Source organism: Panthera pardus, unplaced genomic scaffold (assembly GCF_024362965.1).
Source record: "Panthera pardus isolate Hobbes unplaced genomic scaffold, ASM2436296v1 HiC_scaffold_12, whole genome shotgun sequence".
NCBI classification, from domain to species: domain Eukaryota; kingdom Metazoa; phylum Chordata; class Mammalia; order Carnivora; family Felidae; genus Panthera; species Panthera pardus.
The window spans coordinates 55,629,319-55,645,937 of record NW_026526677.1 but is presented as its reverse complement, the minus strand read 5'-3'; the positions used below and the strand labels follow the sequence as shown (position 1 = coordinate 55,645,937).

Below are 16,619 nucleotides of genomic sequence, written 5' to 3'. Positions count from 1 at the left end.
CCACGGTCAAACAGGTATTTAAATAATTCATACTGTCCTCGCCAAATAGTTTAATATAGTATACTTATTACCATTGCCAGCTTCCAAAATAGCTTTTATTTTTTTTAATGTGTTTTTAATTTATTTTTGAGAGAGAGAGACAGAGAGAATGGGAGACACAGAATCTGAAGTAGGCTCCAGGCTCTGAACTGTCAGCACAGAGCCCAACATGGGGCTCAAACCCATGAACAGTGAGATCATGACCTGAGCCAAAGTCAAATGTTTAACCAACTGAGCCACCCAGGCGCCCCCAGAATAACTTGTTTTCTAACTGCAAAGAATGTTTTATATTCATTTGGCTGGAAAATCAGCCTTGTCACCATTATTGTGTTCTCAGGAAAGATTCCATGTCGTGGTTTCAAGGGCCCACCAAAATAAGTGTGTATGTTTCTATACGTACATTCAGGGATATTACAATTAAGTATAAGACATGACAGTATTAATATCTGAAGCAAAAAGACTTCTGGTATACAATTATTTTATATATATATCATCTATTACATAAAAATATAAAATGGATAATCACATATACATTTACTTAGTGGATAAATATAGACAGCTGCCACTTTACTTTTAAAAAGTATACACAAGAAAGGGGCACCTGGGTGGTTTAGTGGGTTAAGCGTCTGACTCTTGATTTCAGCTCAGGTCATGATCTCACAGTTGTGAGATCAAGCCCTGCGTCAGGCTCTGTGCTGAGCGTGGAGCCTGGTTAAGATTCTCTCCATCCCTCTCCCTTTGCCTCTCCCCTACTTGGCACGTGGGTGCTCTCTCTCCCAAAATAAAATTGACTAATTTTAAAAAGTATACACAAGATGAAATGTTAATTTTCTTCTAAATCCTAATCACTTTTTCCCTTGAAAAAAATTCCTAACTCATTTGAAGGTACTCACTGAATGAACAACGCTAAGTTTCTGAGCAAGTCAACTACTCAGTGTTGATACTGAACACAAGTTACAGTTCAGTATGAGGTGGAGGTAAAAAGCTATAGGTAAAATCTCTCTCCCTGAGTGCTATCTGAGGTCTTTAAACAAATGGTTCTGAAGCCTCAATGCATATTTCAATCACCTGGGGGAAAGCATTTAAAATATAAATATGCCTGAGCCCCGTGCCTATCTATGGAATCAAAGGTCACCAAAGGAGTGATCCAGTCAGCTGAAAACTAAATCTCAGATCAGCATTTTGGAAACAATGTTCTAACTACCAAATGTTTCTGCAACTGCCCTAATTTATCTGTGTGATGAAGGTTTTTATGCCAACACTTTCTGTAACTTCAAAGGCACAGTAGAGACTACATGAAGATTTAGTTACCTTAATGTTTTCTGGTTGCTTTGATTTACCTATTTAGAAGCAAATCAAAGCTTTAAGAACAAACTACAAAGACACGAATGATATTATACACGAGGCAGTGGGATAAAGTGACCATTAAACAAAAATGTAAATCTTTCTAATACCTAAAAAACCCCCAACCCCCAATTCTGAGAACCTGAGATTGTACACAGGAGGAAAAAAAACTGCTATGGCAGACTGGAGGTGGAGGAACACCATGTCCCTGAAATCAAGCTGCCCAGGGGCCAGGTGACAGTGTGTAGAGAATCATCTTGACACTAGGATGAAAAGACAGTGCAGTCTGTTCCCAGTTCGTCCAGATGGCTCAAGTGTTTTCTTCGTGCCCAGTAAGATGTAGGTCTTCGGTGCGAATTACTAAAAGCTATGCAACCACTACCATTTCCTACCTATCTCACTGGGCAATACGAAGGAAGTCCTTCATTACTGTTCCAATACGTTAGCCTAATACCTAAACAGCTCTACCCACTATTCCCATTTCTGTTTTTGCCATCCAAAGACCACCCACTTCTCTTCAATCAAAGGAGATATCTGAAACAGATCCCATTCACTGTATTCTCTTTGCCCATTTTGATCCTTATGAAGTCTCTTTTTCCTACAACCTGGTTCTTGTGAAATTATATGGTACTCAGTTTCTTAAAAAATTCTCACCTATGAAAGTGTCATCATAGAAACGTATAGTTTTCTCTTACTATTTGTATTCTGGAAATTAAACAGCCTAAAAATCACTGGTTGTCAAGACACATTACGTAAATTTGCTCTATCCACGGATGAAGTTTTTTTTTTCTCAGCTGCATCTTTAGGATCTTGACAATTACTTTTATTAGCAGAAAAGAAGGCTACCTGACTCTTATTCTAGAAATACATATAATGTAAGATGAAAAAACACTTTGGAATGAAAGAGATTATACAAAGCATATGATTCAGAAAAAATGAACATGGAAAACTGGAAAACCAAGTCCATTTACAGCATTTCTTTAGTTCAGAAGAGAATTCTTAGGGGTTTTATGCTACAAAGATTATAAATATAAAAGTCAATATATTTCCCATTTCCCACTTTTATCATACCCTCCCCCTCACCTTGTACGCGCAAATATGAACATACATACACAACAATCTCCAGAAAATGCCTCCCAAGGAATTATTTAATAAATCATAAAAATCGCACATTTCAGCAGCCATAAGAATTGTAGCACAAAAAATTCCAAAGGCCCTGCTTTTAGCAGCTGAGAGGTAGAGGATGCTTTACAAAGAAATTCTATATTAAGTTCTCTTTTTTGAGGGAGTACGGCAGCAAAGAAAAAAAAATTTTTGTAACTTGATTGAATATAAATGACATCCAAAGGAAAGTAAAACTCTTCATGAGCTGGCAAAGAAACTACCTGATATTTAAATTACAAACCTTTCCCTAGATGGACAAAAGGCTTATACTGGCTTAACAATACTGAAAAGGAGTATGATACAAGTAATTGCAATAAACAATGTAGCCCCTACTCTCCCCACGCCAAATAATTCATTTATATTCTAAAACTTGATCTATATTCAGAAAGATTATGTATTGTTAAAATACAAATATTAAGAGGTTACCTGAAGTATAAGCAAACAACTTGAGAAAAATGGGAGTTAAAAAACCCTTGCAGAAAGCGAATTGAACTTTTAAAAAACCACAGAGGTAAAGAACAAGATTAAACTGCACATCAGATAGTCAACAAAAGTAGAATTTACTTTGTATCAACCCACACAAGCAAAATGCTATCTTAAGTTGATCACTGAGCAGAGAATTCAGCAAGTCCAAATGAAAGAGAGGGAGGTGTTTAAGAATGATAATCTGTAGAAGGAATGATCCAAACAGCATGAGAATTCCTTAAATCTCTCAATTTAAAAAAAGATGTCAGGACCACACCATGCCCTCCCTTGTACTTGTCTCAACGTGACTGCCAATACATTTGTACTCTTCAAAGTTCCAGGGGTCATAAAACAGCTTTGTACTAGCTGAATGACTTGCTTTCAACTTCTGTATCACGGATTCCATTCAAATTCACTGTCCTGTCTCTACCTGGGGTGGAGGTGCTGGCTTGCCATTAAGAGCCATCTGGAATGGGGTGGCCTGGCCTGCAGGAGGCAAAGGGGCAGTCTTCAACTTCTTTGTACTAGTTTTGGATGGCCGTTCCTCCTCTTCTTCATCAGAATCCTGAAGGCCATACTTAGAGAAATGGGAGACCTAAGGAAGAGAAGAATCCAACAAAATCAAAAAATGTTTTAAAGATTTTATTTTTAAGAAATCTCTACACCCAGTGTGGGGCTCAAACTTACAACCCCAAGATCAAGAGCCACATGCTCCACTGACTGAGCCAGCCAAGCGCCTCAGAATCAACAAAATCAATTTTAACACTTATATTCCTAAGAGCTTCCACAATACTTGTCCTTACAATCTTGCAGAATTAGCTTTAAAAAAAAAAAGAGAGAGAGATCATAATATTTAAGGCACAATGTCATCTATCATACTTTACTGTTGTCCCTAGATTTAGATGATTAGTACATGTACTAGTTGCTCATATACAATTACTAAATTATTAATACAGGAAACCGAATCCAGAAACACTGCTACTATTTTCATTTCTATATGCTGCCTAGTTGTTCACTACCTACACAAGGACATTCAACTAGTTAAATAATCCAACTGGCCTAGAAGAAAATAAACCACTGGGTTAAACTATCAAGGAAGGGAGGAAGTCAATGTCTTCATCCCCAAAAATCTTTAAATGAATGACAATTTAGGAAGAGTTGGTATCAAGAGACAAAAATTCTGCCTCATGTCTCTAAGGATGTCACACATTAGAAAAACCACTCCTTAGAAGTGTATCTACATGCTCACAGGATGGGGTAGAAGATGTGAATCATCAGCATAAAAGTTTTTAATAGCTCCTTATTGTTCTGGTGTTTAACTAACATATGTAATTTGGAGCAAATCATAATGTACCTCTACAGATCTGTTTCCTAATTTGTAAAAATGAAAAGAATTTAAGAGAGACTCTTCTAACACATTTTGTCAGTGTAACTACAGTTTACAAGAACTAGGTTAAGTTGACTATATACCTTAAACACCCAAGAACCTGTTTCGGGACGGTACTCTTTGAATTGAGCTCCCTGTTTCCTTGAAACTGCTTCCAATCTGCCCTCATAGTTCATATCAGCAAGTCGATCTGGGCTCTTTATTAAACAGCGAGATGTTTTATCTGTTGGCCAAACTCCATCCAGTGTAACTTCGGCCTTCCTGTAATGTACAACCAAGTGAAGTGTAAATGTTCCATACTTAAGACCAGAAAGCCAAGTAACATCTATATAAAGGTACCTGTGTTACTTTGGAATTACTCTGCAGGTGTTACATAAACTTGTGTCCTGCCTCTTAGGGTAGATAAGCTTAAAAGCAAGGAATCACCCCCACATCACCTAACTCAATATCTGGTTGAAGAGTCAAACTCCATTTACTTTAAACTACCACGACACGTCAATTATTTCCAATAAAATTTTGACACTTAAGCTACGCATCCTTGATCAAATTCAGTGCTAAAAGTCCAGATCTAGGACTTAACTCTTGGTGAAGGTCTTAAAGTGGTGTTGTACTTAACAACATTAATAATAGCAGCAACTACCACTAACAAATGTTTCCAGAATGAGCTATCAGGAATACCATAATATTAACCATTAAATATTGAGTGGGAAGATGACTGTAACTGCAGTAAGGTACACCTTCTAATATCAACATGTGAGATCAAGGACTGTGTTCTATTCATCCTGTATGACTTACACCTAGTACAGTCATTAGTACATAATAATAGATGACTTAAAGAAAAAAAACTTTTATTAAGTAATCTCTATGCCCAATGTGGGGGCTTGAACCTACAACCCCGAGATCAAGAGTCACATGGTTCCACCAACTAAGCCAGCCAAGTGCCCCCAGATAGAACACAATTAAATCACATTATTTAATAGGTGACTTTTTAAAACATTATTCTTTTTAGTGTGATAAAAGATATAACACAAAATTTACATCTTAAAAAGAAATTTACCACCTTAACCCTTTCCTTTTTATACCATTCAGTAGTGTTAAGTATGTCCACACTGTTGTGCAACCAATTTCCAAAACTTACCTTTCCTAAGTAAAACTCTATCCTTAGAAAACAACTCCCCTACCTCTACCCACTGGCAACCACTATTCTATTGTTTGTTTCTATGAATCTGTCTCTTTAGATGGCCTTAAATAAGTGGAATCATACAGTATTCGATGTTTTATGACCAGTTTATTTATGTCCTCAAGGTTCATCCGTGCTTTAGCATATGTCAGAACTTCCTTCCTTTTTAAGGCTATATAATATTCCATTGTGTGTAAAAAGATTTTGTTTATCCATTCATCTGTCAATGAATATTTGGGTTGCTTCTACTTCTTTGCTATTATGAACACTGTTATGAACATGGGTGTGTAATCACTCATGGTTGTGAGATCCTGCTGCCAATCCATCTGGATATATACCCAGGATATATATCTATATATACATCTATGTATCTATATCTGTATGCACATCTACATATCTATATCTATACTCATATATAGATATACGTATATATCTAGATACATACACACACATACATACACATATATGTGTATATTGCTTCCAATTCTTTAGAAACTGATGGGTCATTTTTAATTTTCTGAGGAATCACCATACTCTTTTCCATAGTAACTGAACGATTTTACATTCCCACCAAGATATACAAAGGTTCCAATTTCTCCATATTCTTGCCAAAACTTTTCTTTTTTAAACTTAGTAACGATCCTGATGGTATGATGGCTCACTGTGGTTTTGATTTGCATTTCTCTAATTATTAGCAATGTTGAGTACCTTTTCATATGTTTGCTGGCCATCTGTATCTCTGGAGACATGTGTACTGAAGTCCTTTGTCCAGTTTTTTTTTTTTTTTTTTGGTGGTATTTTTGTTGTTGTTGAGATATAGTTCTTCATATTAACCACTTACCAGAAATATGATTTGTAAATATTTGCTCCCATTCTGCAGGTTGGCTTTTCATTCTGTTGCATGTGTTCTTAGATGTACAGGGTTCTTATATTTTAATGTAGTCTAATTTGTTCATTTTTACTATTGTTGCCTATGCTTTTAGTGTTGTATTCAGTAAATCCTTGTCAAAATATAATGACATGGTAAAAAGAAGGCCTTGGGGCACCTGGGTGGCTCAGTTGGTTAACTGTCCCAACTCTTGATTTCCATCAGCTCAGATCATGATCTCATGGTTAATGAGTTTGAACCACACATCAGGCTCTGTGCTGGGAACAAGGAGTCTGCTTGGGATTTTCCGTCTCCCATTCTTTCTGCCCTTCCCCCCATTCCCTCTCTCTTAAAAATAAACAACCATTTAAAAAAAGAACGTCTCTTCAAAAAATGGTGTTGGGAAAACTGGACAGTAACATGCTAAAGAATAAAACTGGACCACTTTCTTACACCATACACAAAAATAAATTCAAAATGGATTAAAGACCTAAATGTGAGACCTGAAACCATAAAAATCTTAGGAGAGAACACAGGCAGTTAACTTCTTTAACACTGGCCACAGCAACTTCTTTCTAGGTATGTCTCCAGAGGCAAGGGAAACAAAATAAAAAATAAACTATTGGGACTATACTAAAATAACAACCTTCTACACAATGAAGGAATCAATCAACAAAACCAAAAGGCAACCTAAGAAATGGGAGACGGTGTTTGCAAATGACGTATCTGATAAAGGGCTAGTATCCACAATACACAAAGAACTTATAATACTCAATACCCAAAAAATGAATAATCCAATTAAAAATGGACAGAAGACATGAATAGACAGTTTTCCCAAAGAAGACGTACAGATGGCCAAAACACATGAAAAGATGCTCAGTATCACTCATCAACAGGGAAATGCAAATCAAAACTACAATGAGATATCACTCATACCTATCAGAATAGCTAAAATCAACAACACAGGAAACAACAACAGGTACTGGCGAGGATGTGGAGAAAAAGGAACCTGTTTGCACTGTTGGTGGGAATGCAAACTGGTGCAGCCACTGTGGGAAATAGTATGGAGATTCCTCAAAAAGTTAAAAATAGAACTACTCTGGGGCACCTGGGTGGCTCAGTCGGTTGAGTGTCTGACTTCAGGTCAGGTCATGATCTCACAGTTCATGAGTTTGAGCCCCATGTCTGGCTCTGTGCTGACAGCTTGAAGCCTGGAGACTGCTTTGGATTCTGTGTCTCCCTCTCTCTCTGTCCCTCCCCCACTCGTGCTCTCTCTCTCTCTCAAAAATAAACCAACATTAAAAAAAAAAACAGAACTACTCTGTGATGCAGCAATTGAACTGAGGTGTTTACCCAAAGAACACAAAAATACTAATTCAAAGGGATACATGCACCCCAATGTTTACAGTATTATAATTATAATAGCCAAATTATGGAAACAGTTCAAGTGTCCATCAATTGATGAGTGGATAAAGAAGTATACACACACCACACACCCCATTAAATATTATTCAGCCTTAAAAAAGAATGAAATGTTGCCATTTGCAACAACATGGACGGAGCTAGAGAGTATTATGTTAAACAAAATTACTCTGAGAAAGATAAATACTGTATGATTTCACTCATATCTGGAATTCAAAAAACAAATAAGCAAAGGAGGGAAAAAAGTGAGAGGCAAACCAAAAAACAGACTCTTGACCATAGAGAACAAAATGATGGTTACCAGAGGGGTTGGGGGGGGGGGGGTTGGGTTAAATGGATAATGGGGATTAAGGAGTGCACTTGTGATGAGCACTGGGTGATGTATGGAAGTGTTGAATACTGTACTCCTGAAACTAATACACTGTATGTAAACTAAAAACTTAAAAAAAAAAAAAAATACACACACACACACACACACACACACACACACACACACACACACACACACACACATAAAACTTCCCCCATGTTTTACTCTAAGAGTGTTGTAAGTTTTAGGTCTTATGTTGAGGCTTTAGTCCATTTTGAGGTTTTTTTTTTTTTTTTTAATATAGTATAAAAGTACAACTTCATGCTTCTGTATACAGGTTTCCCAGAATCATTTGGTAAAGAGATTGTTCTTTCCCCTACTGAATGGTTTTGGCAGTCTTGTCAAAAATAACTACATATGTGAGGTACAATGCTGCTAGTATCTTCATAGGGATTACATTATATCTGTAGATTGCTTTGGGTAGTATAGACATCTTAATAATTTAGTCTTCCAATCCATGAACATGAGATAATTACCATTTGTTTGTCTTCTTTCAGCTTTTGCTTCCCTGGTTAATCTTATTCCTAAATATTTTATTCTTTTTGATGGAACTGCTTTCCTTTTTGGACTGTTCATTATTAGTATATAGAAACTTAACTGATTTTTGTGAGTTAATTTTGTATCCTGCTACCTTGCTGAATTTATAACTGTTTTTTATGGAATCTTTAGGTTTCCCACATAAGATCATGTCATCTCAACAGAGATATTTTACTTCCTCCTTTCCAATCTGGGTGATGCCTTTTTTCTTTTGAGACAGATGGTGGGAGCACACAGGGGAGGTGCAGAGAGAGAGAGAGAGAGACAGACAGACAGACAGACAGAGACACAGAGAAATCTCTTAAGCAGGCTCCATGACCTGCACAGAGCCCAACGCAGGGCTCAATCTCACAACTGTGAGATCATAACCCGAACTGTAATCAAGAGTCGGATGCTTAACTAAGCCACCCAGGGCCCCCAGGATGATACCTTGTATTTCTGTTCCTTGCATAACTGCCCTGGCAGTTATATTGAATAAAAGTGGCAAGGAAAAGCTTTCACTCTTCCACCACTGAGCATATTTTCTGTGGACGTTGAAAATATGGCCTCCATTAAGCTGAGATAGTTTTCCTCTATCTCTAGTTTGTTGCGTGGCTTTCTCATAAAAGGGTATTTTGTCAAAATGCTTTTTCTCATCAGTTGAGATTATCATGTGATTTTCTTCATTCATTTTATAAACATGATGTATTACAAGATCAATTTTTCTATGTTGAACCTTCCTTGTGTTTCAGGAATAAATCCTACTTGGTCATGGTGTAAAATCCTCCCGATGTACTACTGAAATCCATTTGCTAATACAACTGGTGACAGAACAATGCTGGGGTTGGGTACCAACCCCCTGTGCAGTTGAAAATCTGTGTATCTGACTCCCACAAAACTTTACTACTAATAGCCTAGTTGACTAGAAGCCTTACTGATAACATAAACCACTGACTAACACATATTTTGTATGTTATGTGATTATATACTGTATTATAATAAACTAGAAAAAAGAAAATGTTAAGAAAATCGTAAGGAAAATGCAGTTACAGTACTGTACTATTAAAAAAACCCATGTATGTGGGCTCACACAGTTCAAGGGTCAAATGTATATTTTGTTGAAGATATTTACTTGGGTATTCATCAAGGATATTGATCTGTAGTCTGAAGTCATGTGGTTGAAGGCTTTTGGGGGCATGGGGGGGGGCTGTATTTTTTGATTACTGATTCAATTTCCTTATTATGGTTGGTAGGGTCCCCTAAGGAGAGAGAGAGAGAAAAAAAAAAAAAAACCCTCAAGGCAACCTGGCTATATGTGTATGTGACAACATCCCTCATGACCTTGTAACATGAGACCACTTAATCAGACTGCATGTTTGTCTGTTACCATATAAGAGAGACAAAGAAATAGAAAACGTATTAAAAACTATACCAGGCGGCGTTTGGGGCTCAGTTCTTCGTGTACAAACCCAACTAAGCCGTACCGGCACAAATAAAGTTGCTTCCTGGAAAGAAAAGCTTCAGGGTCATGACTCCCTGTATGAGAATACTGCTACAATAGGAAATATCTAAAAATTATTATACTTATAGGGCTATTCTGAATTTCCACTTCTTCACAGTTCAATCTTGGTAGGTTGTGAACATAAATTATTTTACCTGTGGCCCTTTCATGTGTCTGAACAGGTATCCGAAGCTAGTTTCTCCAATTACAATAAAGAGAGTTAAAAATGATCATAGCAGACACAAGAAAAAAAAGTACTATTAAAAAGTGTTTTGGGAAAGTAACAGTTGGTCCTCATGATATTAGGGAAAAGGAGGCAAAAAAAAGTCCTAGTGTAGCATTTCTTTACCATTTTTACTTTTAAATTAAAGAAACAATCATCTTAGACTGTACAGTAGGTCAAAAAAGCAAGTTGCAGGAAAATGTATATAATATAAAAAAATGTGACTTAGTGGATTATTTTTTCTTTTTTTTCCTTAAAATTTTTTTTCAATGTTTATTTATTTTGAGAGAAAGAGAATGCGAGTGGAGGAAGGAGGGAGAGACACACACAGAATCCAAAGCAGGCTCCAGGCTCTGAGCTGTCAGCACAGAGCTCAACACAGGGCCTGAACCCACGAACTGTGAGATCATGACCTGAGCCAAAGTCAGACGCTTAACTGACTGAGCCACCTACGCACCCCAAGCAGATTTTTCTAAATACATAAATAAATTCATACCTATTTAGCCCTTCACCCACAGGTGGTTTTTGGTTATCATCTAAGTAGACAATCACTTCTTTCCTTCGAATATGCACAATATCATCCAAATTTAGATTTGTCAAATTCACATCTCCTTCAAAATAGATTGAACCATAACCTACAAGTCAAAGGAAATAGTTAAAAACTCATCCTGTATAGAAGGCAAATAATCTATTTTATACTCCCAGTGACTAAATAATCAGAGGAAGCAAGCAGCTTTAAACATTAATCAGGATTTTATTTAATTTTCTTAACAATTTTAAATAATCTCTACATTCAACATGGGGCTCAAACTCACAACCCAGAGAACAAGAGTCACATGCTCTGTCGACTGAGCCAGCCAGATGTCGCTAAACATGAACATTTTAAATCATCTGGTAATACTTTCATTGTGTTATTTCATCCATAGTATGTATTAGGGGGTGACATCAAACACAGTTATCTAGTTTAACATCTACATTTCTGTAGCACTTATCCTCAAAACAGCCTTCTTAAATCTCTTCTAAGTATCTGTACTACTGCTACATTTGAAACAACCTTTACTTAGTACCTAGCTTTCAGTGTACCTGAGAGCCCTTTTGAAAATACAATATAGCAAGATGAGATTTCCCCCCCCCAAAAGTTATCTGTATTAACTTAGTATGAAGTTAAACCTAAATACTACTCCATCTTTTATTACTAAATTTTCTCTTAGTATTTTCTTGCTTACTTTCTTTAATTGTAGAAAACTCCAATGAGCCAAACAGTTACCAAAGAATGTTACACGATTATAAGCTTATTTTGTTACTTGTCAAAGTGTCTACCGTGAAGGTCAAGGTGGGTCCAAGTATAGGGGAAAAAAGAAATGGATTCAGCTATCAAGAGCTTCTTTTACTTAATTACAAAAATAAGGTGAAGATCTTTGGCTTAAACACTACAAACTTCTACGTTCACACTCACCTTTACGACCAATAGTGAAGTCAGAGACAATGCATTCTCCTTTTTCATTGGTAATTTTGGCAAGGTCATCCATAGATGGAATAGTGTAGTAACCAACCTTAGTGAGAACAATGCCTATGACAAAAGAAACAGCAAATATAGTATTAATCGTAATTGTCCTTAGGTAGAGGAATTTTCATATTTCACTTTTTCCTTTTTGAAAAATAATAATCTAAAAGCTAATGTAATCTGAAACAATCAGTAACTAAATAAATTATTAAATAAAGAGAAAACATATAGGAATAAAGCATTTTTCCAAACTGGTTTTCTAAGGAACACTATATGCCTAAGAGAAACCGTGTTTTTTTGTTTGTTTTTTTTTTTGTTTAAAGATTCCTGGTCAAGTAAGTTTGGGAAACATGCACATGATAGTATGTTACAGGCTCTGAGAACTTGTCAAATAATTAAGTCTATTTAACTTCACTTAATCCAGTGTTTCTCACGCTAATTAACCAGAGAAACTTCTTTTCATACGGCCTCCATTAACATACTATACTATGAAACATAATCCATAAAATGAGTTCTGAGAAAGGGTTACTTAAGATACTTTTATTCTACAGATGAAAATTCCAAAACCCAATGTGTAAAGAACCTGCCTTGATTACAAAGTAATTCGGTGGTATAGGCAGAGCTATAACTCCAAAGTCAATACGTGTTATTTTACAGCCTGTCTTCCATAAACCCCTTTTATCTTTCAAATTTACATCCCTAAGTAAAGAGCTAAAATCAAGATGAAAAATCCGACACGAGGGGTACATGGGTGGCTTAGTCAGTTAAGTGTCTGACTCTTAGTTTAGACTCAGGTCATGATCGCATAGTTTATGGGCTCGAGCCCCGTACTGGGCTCCATGTTAGCAGTGCTGGGCTCCATGCTGGCAGTGCAGAGCCTGCTTAGGATTCTCTCTCTCCGCCCCTCCCCTGCTCTCTGTCTCTCTCTCCAAATAAATTAAAAAAGAAAAGAAAAGAAAAGAAAAAAAAAGAAAAAGAAAAATCCTACATAAGAAAGTCCCAAGGATAAACGGAAACTTAAACATCTAGTGTTATTTAAAAATAAAAACAAAAAAAGGTCTAAATTAGTGTTATTTTTAAAAGTATTAACTAAGTAGATTTCTGAAGAACTCAAGAAAACAGAACACTGGTATGCTTGTTGTAATCACCCCTTGTCCCATTTATAGGTACGAATTAGGCTAACTTGCTTTGTGAGAGAATTTAAGGCTAATATCAAATCAAACTTCATCCTCCTGCAATGCCCACTTGTATACTCAATGTGTTTCTCTACTGGCAATGTTTAGAGAGTTGTTATAGTGTCCCTGGGGATGGAACTTTAAAATGAGAGGTGACAAACAAGGTCAATGAGAAAACAAAGAGCAATTAAAAAAAAAAAAAATCTAGACTGGGTATTTGAAAAACCGATGTAGTATCATAATGAATTCATGTAGATACACAAATAAAATATAAAGTTGTTTTCACAGGGCACCAAGTGACCAGAAAATATATGTGAAGGCAGTAAGATGATTAGATACAGAAAAATGTTACAGACACTGCAAGATGAACTATAAAACAACTCAAATGTTCACTAACAGAGAATGGATAAACCAAATGTGGCATATTTATAGTAATGGATTACTACTCAACAATAAAAAAAGAATGAACTGTTGACATATTGTGGATTAAATCTGATAAAAATTATAGAGTCAAAAAGAATATATATAGTATTATTCCATTTATATAAAGTCCAAGAATAGGCAAAACTAATCTATGTGACAGAAACCAGACTGTGGTCAACTTCTGGGGATGGGGACATAAAAACTTTCCAGTTTCCATTATATATATTCAGTATATATATGTCAAAATTGATTGAAATAAAACACTTAATATCTGTGCACTTCACTATATATAAATTGTATCTGTTAAAAAAAAAAAAGGAATGTGATTACATTAATCAAAACCCAAATGAGGGGTGCCTGTGTGACTCAGTCAGTTAAGCATCTCTCAATTTTGGCTCAGGTCATGATCTTGTGTTTGTAGGTTTGAACCCCGTGTCAAGCTCTGTGCTGACAGCATGAAGTCTGCTTGGGATTCTCCCTTTCCCTCTCTCTCTGCCCCTCCCCTGCCCACACTCTCTCTCAAAAATAAATAAACATTAAAAAAAAACAACAACAGGGGCGCCTGAGTGGCTCAGTCAGTTAAGTGTCAGACTTCGGCTCAGGTCATGATCTCACGGTTCATGAGTTTGAGCCCTGTGTCGGCTCTGGGCTAACTGCTCAGAGCCTGGAGCCCGCTTCAGATTCTGTGTCTCCCTCCGTCTGCCCCTCCACTGCTTGCACTCTGTCTCTTGCATTGTCTCAAAAATAAATAAACATTAAAAAAAAAAAAATTAAAAAAAAAATTAAAACAACAACAACAACAAATGAGATATTAGGTCAACAAAGAAAAAAAGGCAAGCTTTAAGTAAACAATCAAGACCCTATAATCTTGTAGTTTACATTATTTGTTTCATAGATCAGTTGGGAAAAACTAATCAGTTCATTGCTGGGGGGAACGAAAGAAAAGCACAGAACTGAGGTGATAATAAATAAACATAACAACGTATACCATTTGAATCCCTACACATTTCAGTCATTATGGTTTATATACTATGTTAATTCATATCTCAAACCCTTATATGATAATAATTATCACTATTATTTTAATTAAAAAACTAGTAAGCAATCTGAGTTTATAAAGCTAGAAAAAGTAGGATAGTCTCTGTGGCTATAAAATTTGGGATCTTTATGCCAGGATAATTAATGACATGAATTTACTCCAAAAATACAGAAAGTATGTGAATTAAGAATCAACCAAAGCAGGGGCACCTGGGTGGCTCAGTCAGTTAAGTGTCCGACTTTCAATTTCGGCTCAGGTCATGATCTCACAGTCCTGAGATCAAGACCCGTGTCAGGCTCCACATTGAATCTGAAGCCTGCCTGGGATTCTCTCCCTCTCCCTCTGCTCCTTCCCTGCTCATGTGAGTGCACTTTCTCTTTCAAAATAAATAAACATTAAAAAAAATAAAAAATCAACCAAAGAGTATGTGAAAAGGGTTTAAAATGTTAACTTCTAGAAAATGCAATAAAAACATTAAAAAGTTCAGATACCTGACTTCCACTAAGTTGAAAATCTGTGACAAGTAAGAGGTCTTAAATGACTAGTAAAAGATTACTCATGTACCAATCTAAATCTGACCTGCTGGATGCATATGGTAAGCATTATTTTCTATTTCTTCTCTGTCATCCTGCAGTGACTCCTCATGAAAAGAGGTCTCTTCACTGCTTCCTTCCAGCCCATTTCGCAAGGCAGCACGCATGTTTAGTGCAACAATGGTATCATCCACACTGCTACTGCTGTTGTGTTTATTTCCAGCACTCTCTGGGGTTTGAGGAATGGGTTTGGCAATAGGGTTAGTATAAAAACGTGACACAAGAGAATCATCATCTCCATCCTGCTGATGGTTCTCATCAACAGGTTTGCTCAGGAAACTGAACCTGAAAAGGTAGAAAACAAATAATATCTTAGCTCTTTGTAACAATGGTAATAGCCAACCTTCACTGAGCTTTTACTAATAAGTGCCCGGGACTATTCTAGGTAATTCCATATATTAAAATTTTGTTTAATACTTGTGGTAACCCTCTGTAATAGGTTCCTATCATTCTCTTTTACAGGAAAGAAAACTGACAGAGAATAAGAAAGTAACTTGCCCAAATTAAAAAAGTTCTAAGTGCTAGAGTTGGGATTTTAACCCAGGAAAACTGGCTGTAGATTCCATGCCTTTAACTCCTATATTTTCGTGAATGAGTGAATCTGAGCATCCCAATTTTCCCAATTTTTAGTTAAAAAAAAAAAAGGCACTCTACTATGTAAGGTCAAATAAGAGTGGTGAATTTCAAACTAAAAAAATTGAAAAATTTTAGGTTTTCAATATTATTATCAGCAAGGTATTAGAAAATGCTTCATTCATGAAAAATCAAACTAGAATTTTATCCTGAGAGACAAAAACAAAAAACAAAAACAGGAGTGCAAAGATATAAATAGAATTTTTCACTGAGGCATTACTCTGAATATAGGAATATCAAAATAATCTAAATGTCTTCTAATGGGGAACTAATTATCATATATTCACAATAATGGCTACCAAGTAATTAAAAAAGAGGCATATGTATATTCATATTGATATAGAAAGGTATTTATAATAAAATAAATAAAAATAAGCAAGCTATAAAACACTGCATCATTCATGCCTATCTCTACAATATCTATATAAACAAATTTCAAAATTTTAAGAAAAGACATCAAACTATTAAGGGTTATAAGGGTGACTATTTCCACTTCCTCCTTTATACACTTGTATACTTATTACTTATTTTTTTGGTTTGGTTACAGTGACCATGTATCACTTTGATAATGATCACAAACAAGATATCGCTCATTTTAAAGGTGGTGAAGGGTGTCAAATGTGTGAGAACCCTGGTTCAAAATGACATGCACGGATACCAAAATAGTTATGCAAAACTGAATCAGAAGAACTCCAATAATTTTAAGGTCTAAAGTACTCAAAAAACAAGAACAGGACTTAATTTCTAGATGCTCATATGCTGTAATACTATGC

The 16,619-nt window shown here is 36.0% G+C and overlaps 1 protein-coding gene across 6 annotated transcripts in view; it reads right to left on the bottom strand.

The window, feature by feature from the left end:
* Positions 1 to 16,619, bottom strand: part of NUP98 (nucleoporin 98 and 96 precursor) — a 115,482-nt gene that overhangs the window by 37,372 nt on the left and 61,491 nt on the right. For all 6 annotated transcript variants that reach the window (XM_019449626.2, XM_019449623.2, XM_019449630.2 and 3 more), the window contains 5 exons: positions 15,200 to 15,498; positions 11,936 to 12,049; positions 10,976 to 11,114; positions 4,483 to 4,660; positions 3,443 to 3,607 (listed from right to left, as the gene is read on the bottom strand). In XM_019449626.2, coding sequence (XP_019305171.1) covers positions 3,443 to 3,607; positions 4,483 to 4,660; positions 10,976 to 11,114; positions 11,936 to 12,049; positions 15,200 to 15,498 — 895 coding nt within the window. The remainder of the gene's footprint in view (positions 1 to 3,442; positions 3,608 to 4,482; positions 4,661 to 10,975; positions 11,115 to 11,935; positions 12,050 to 15,199; positions 15,499 to 16,619) is intronic.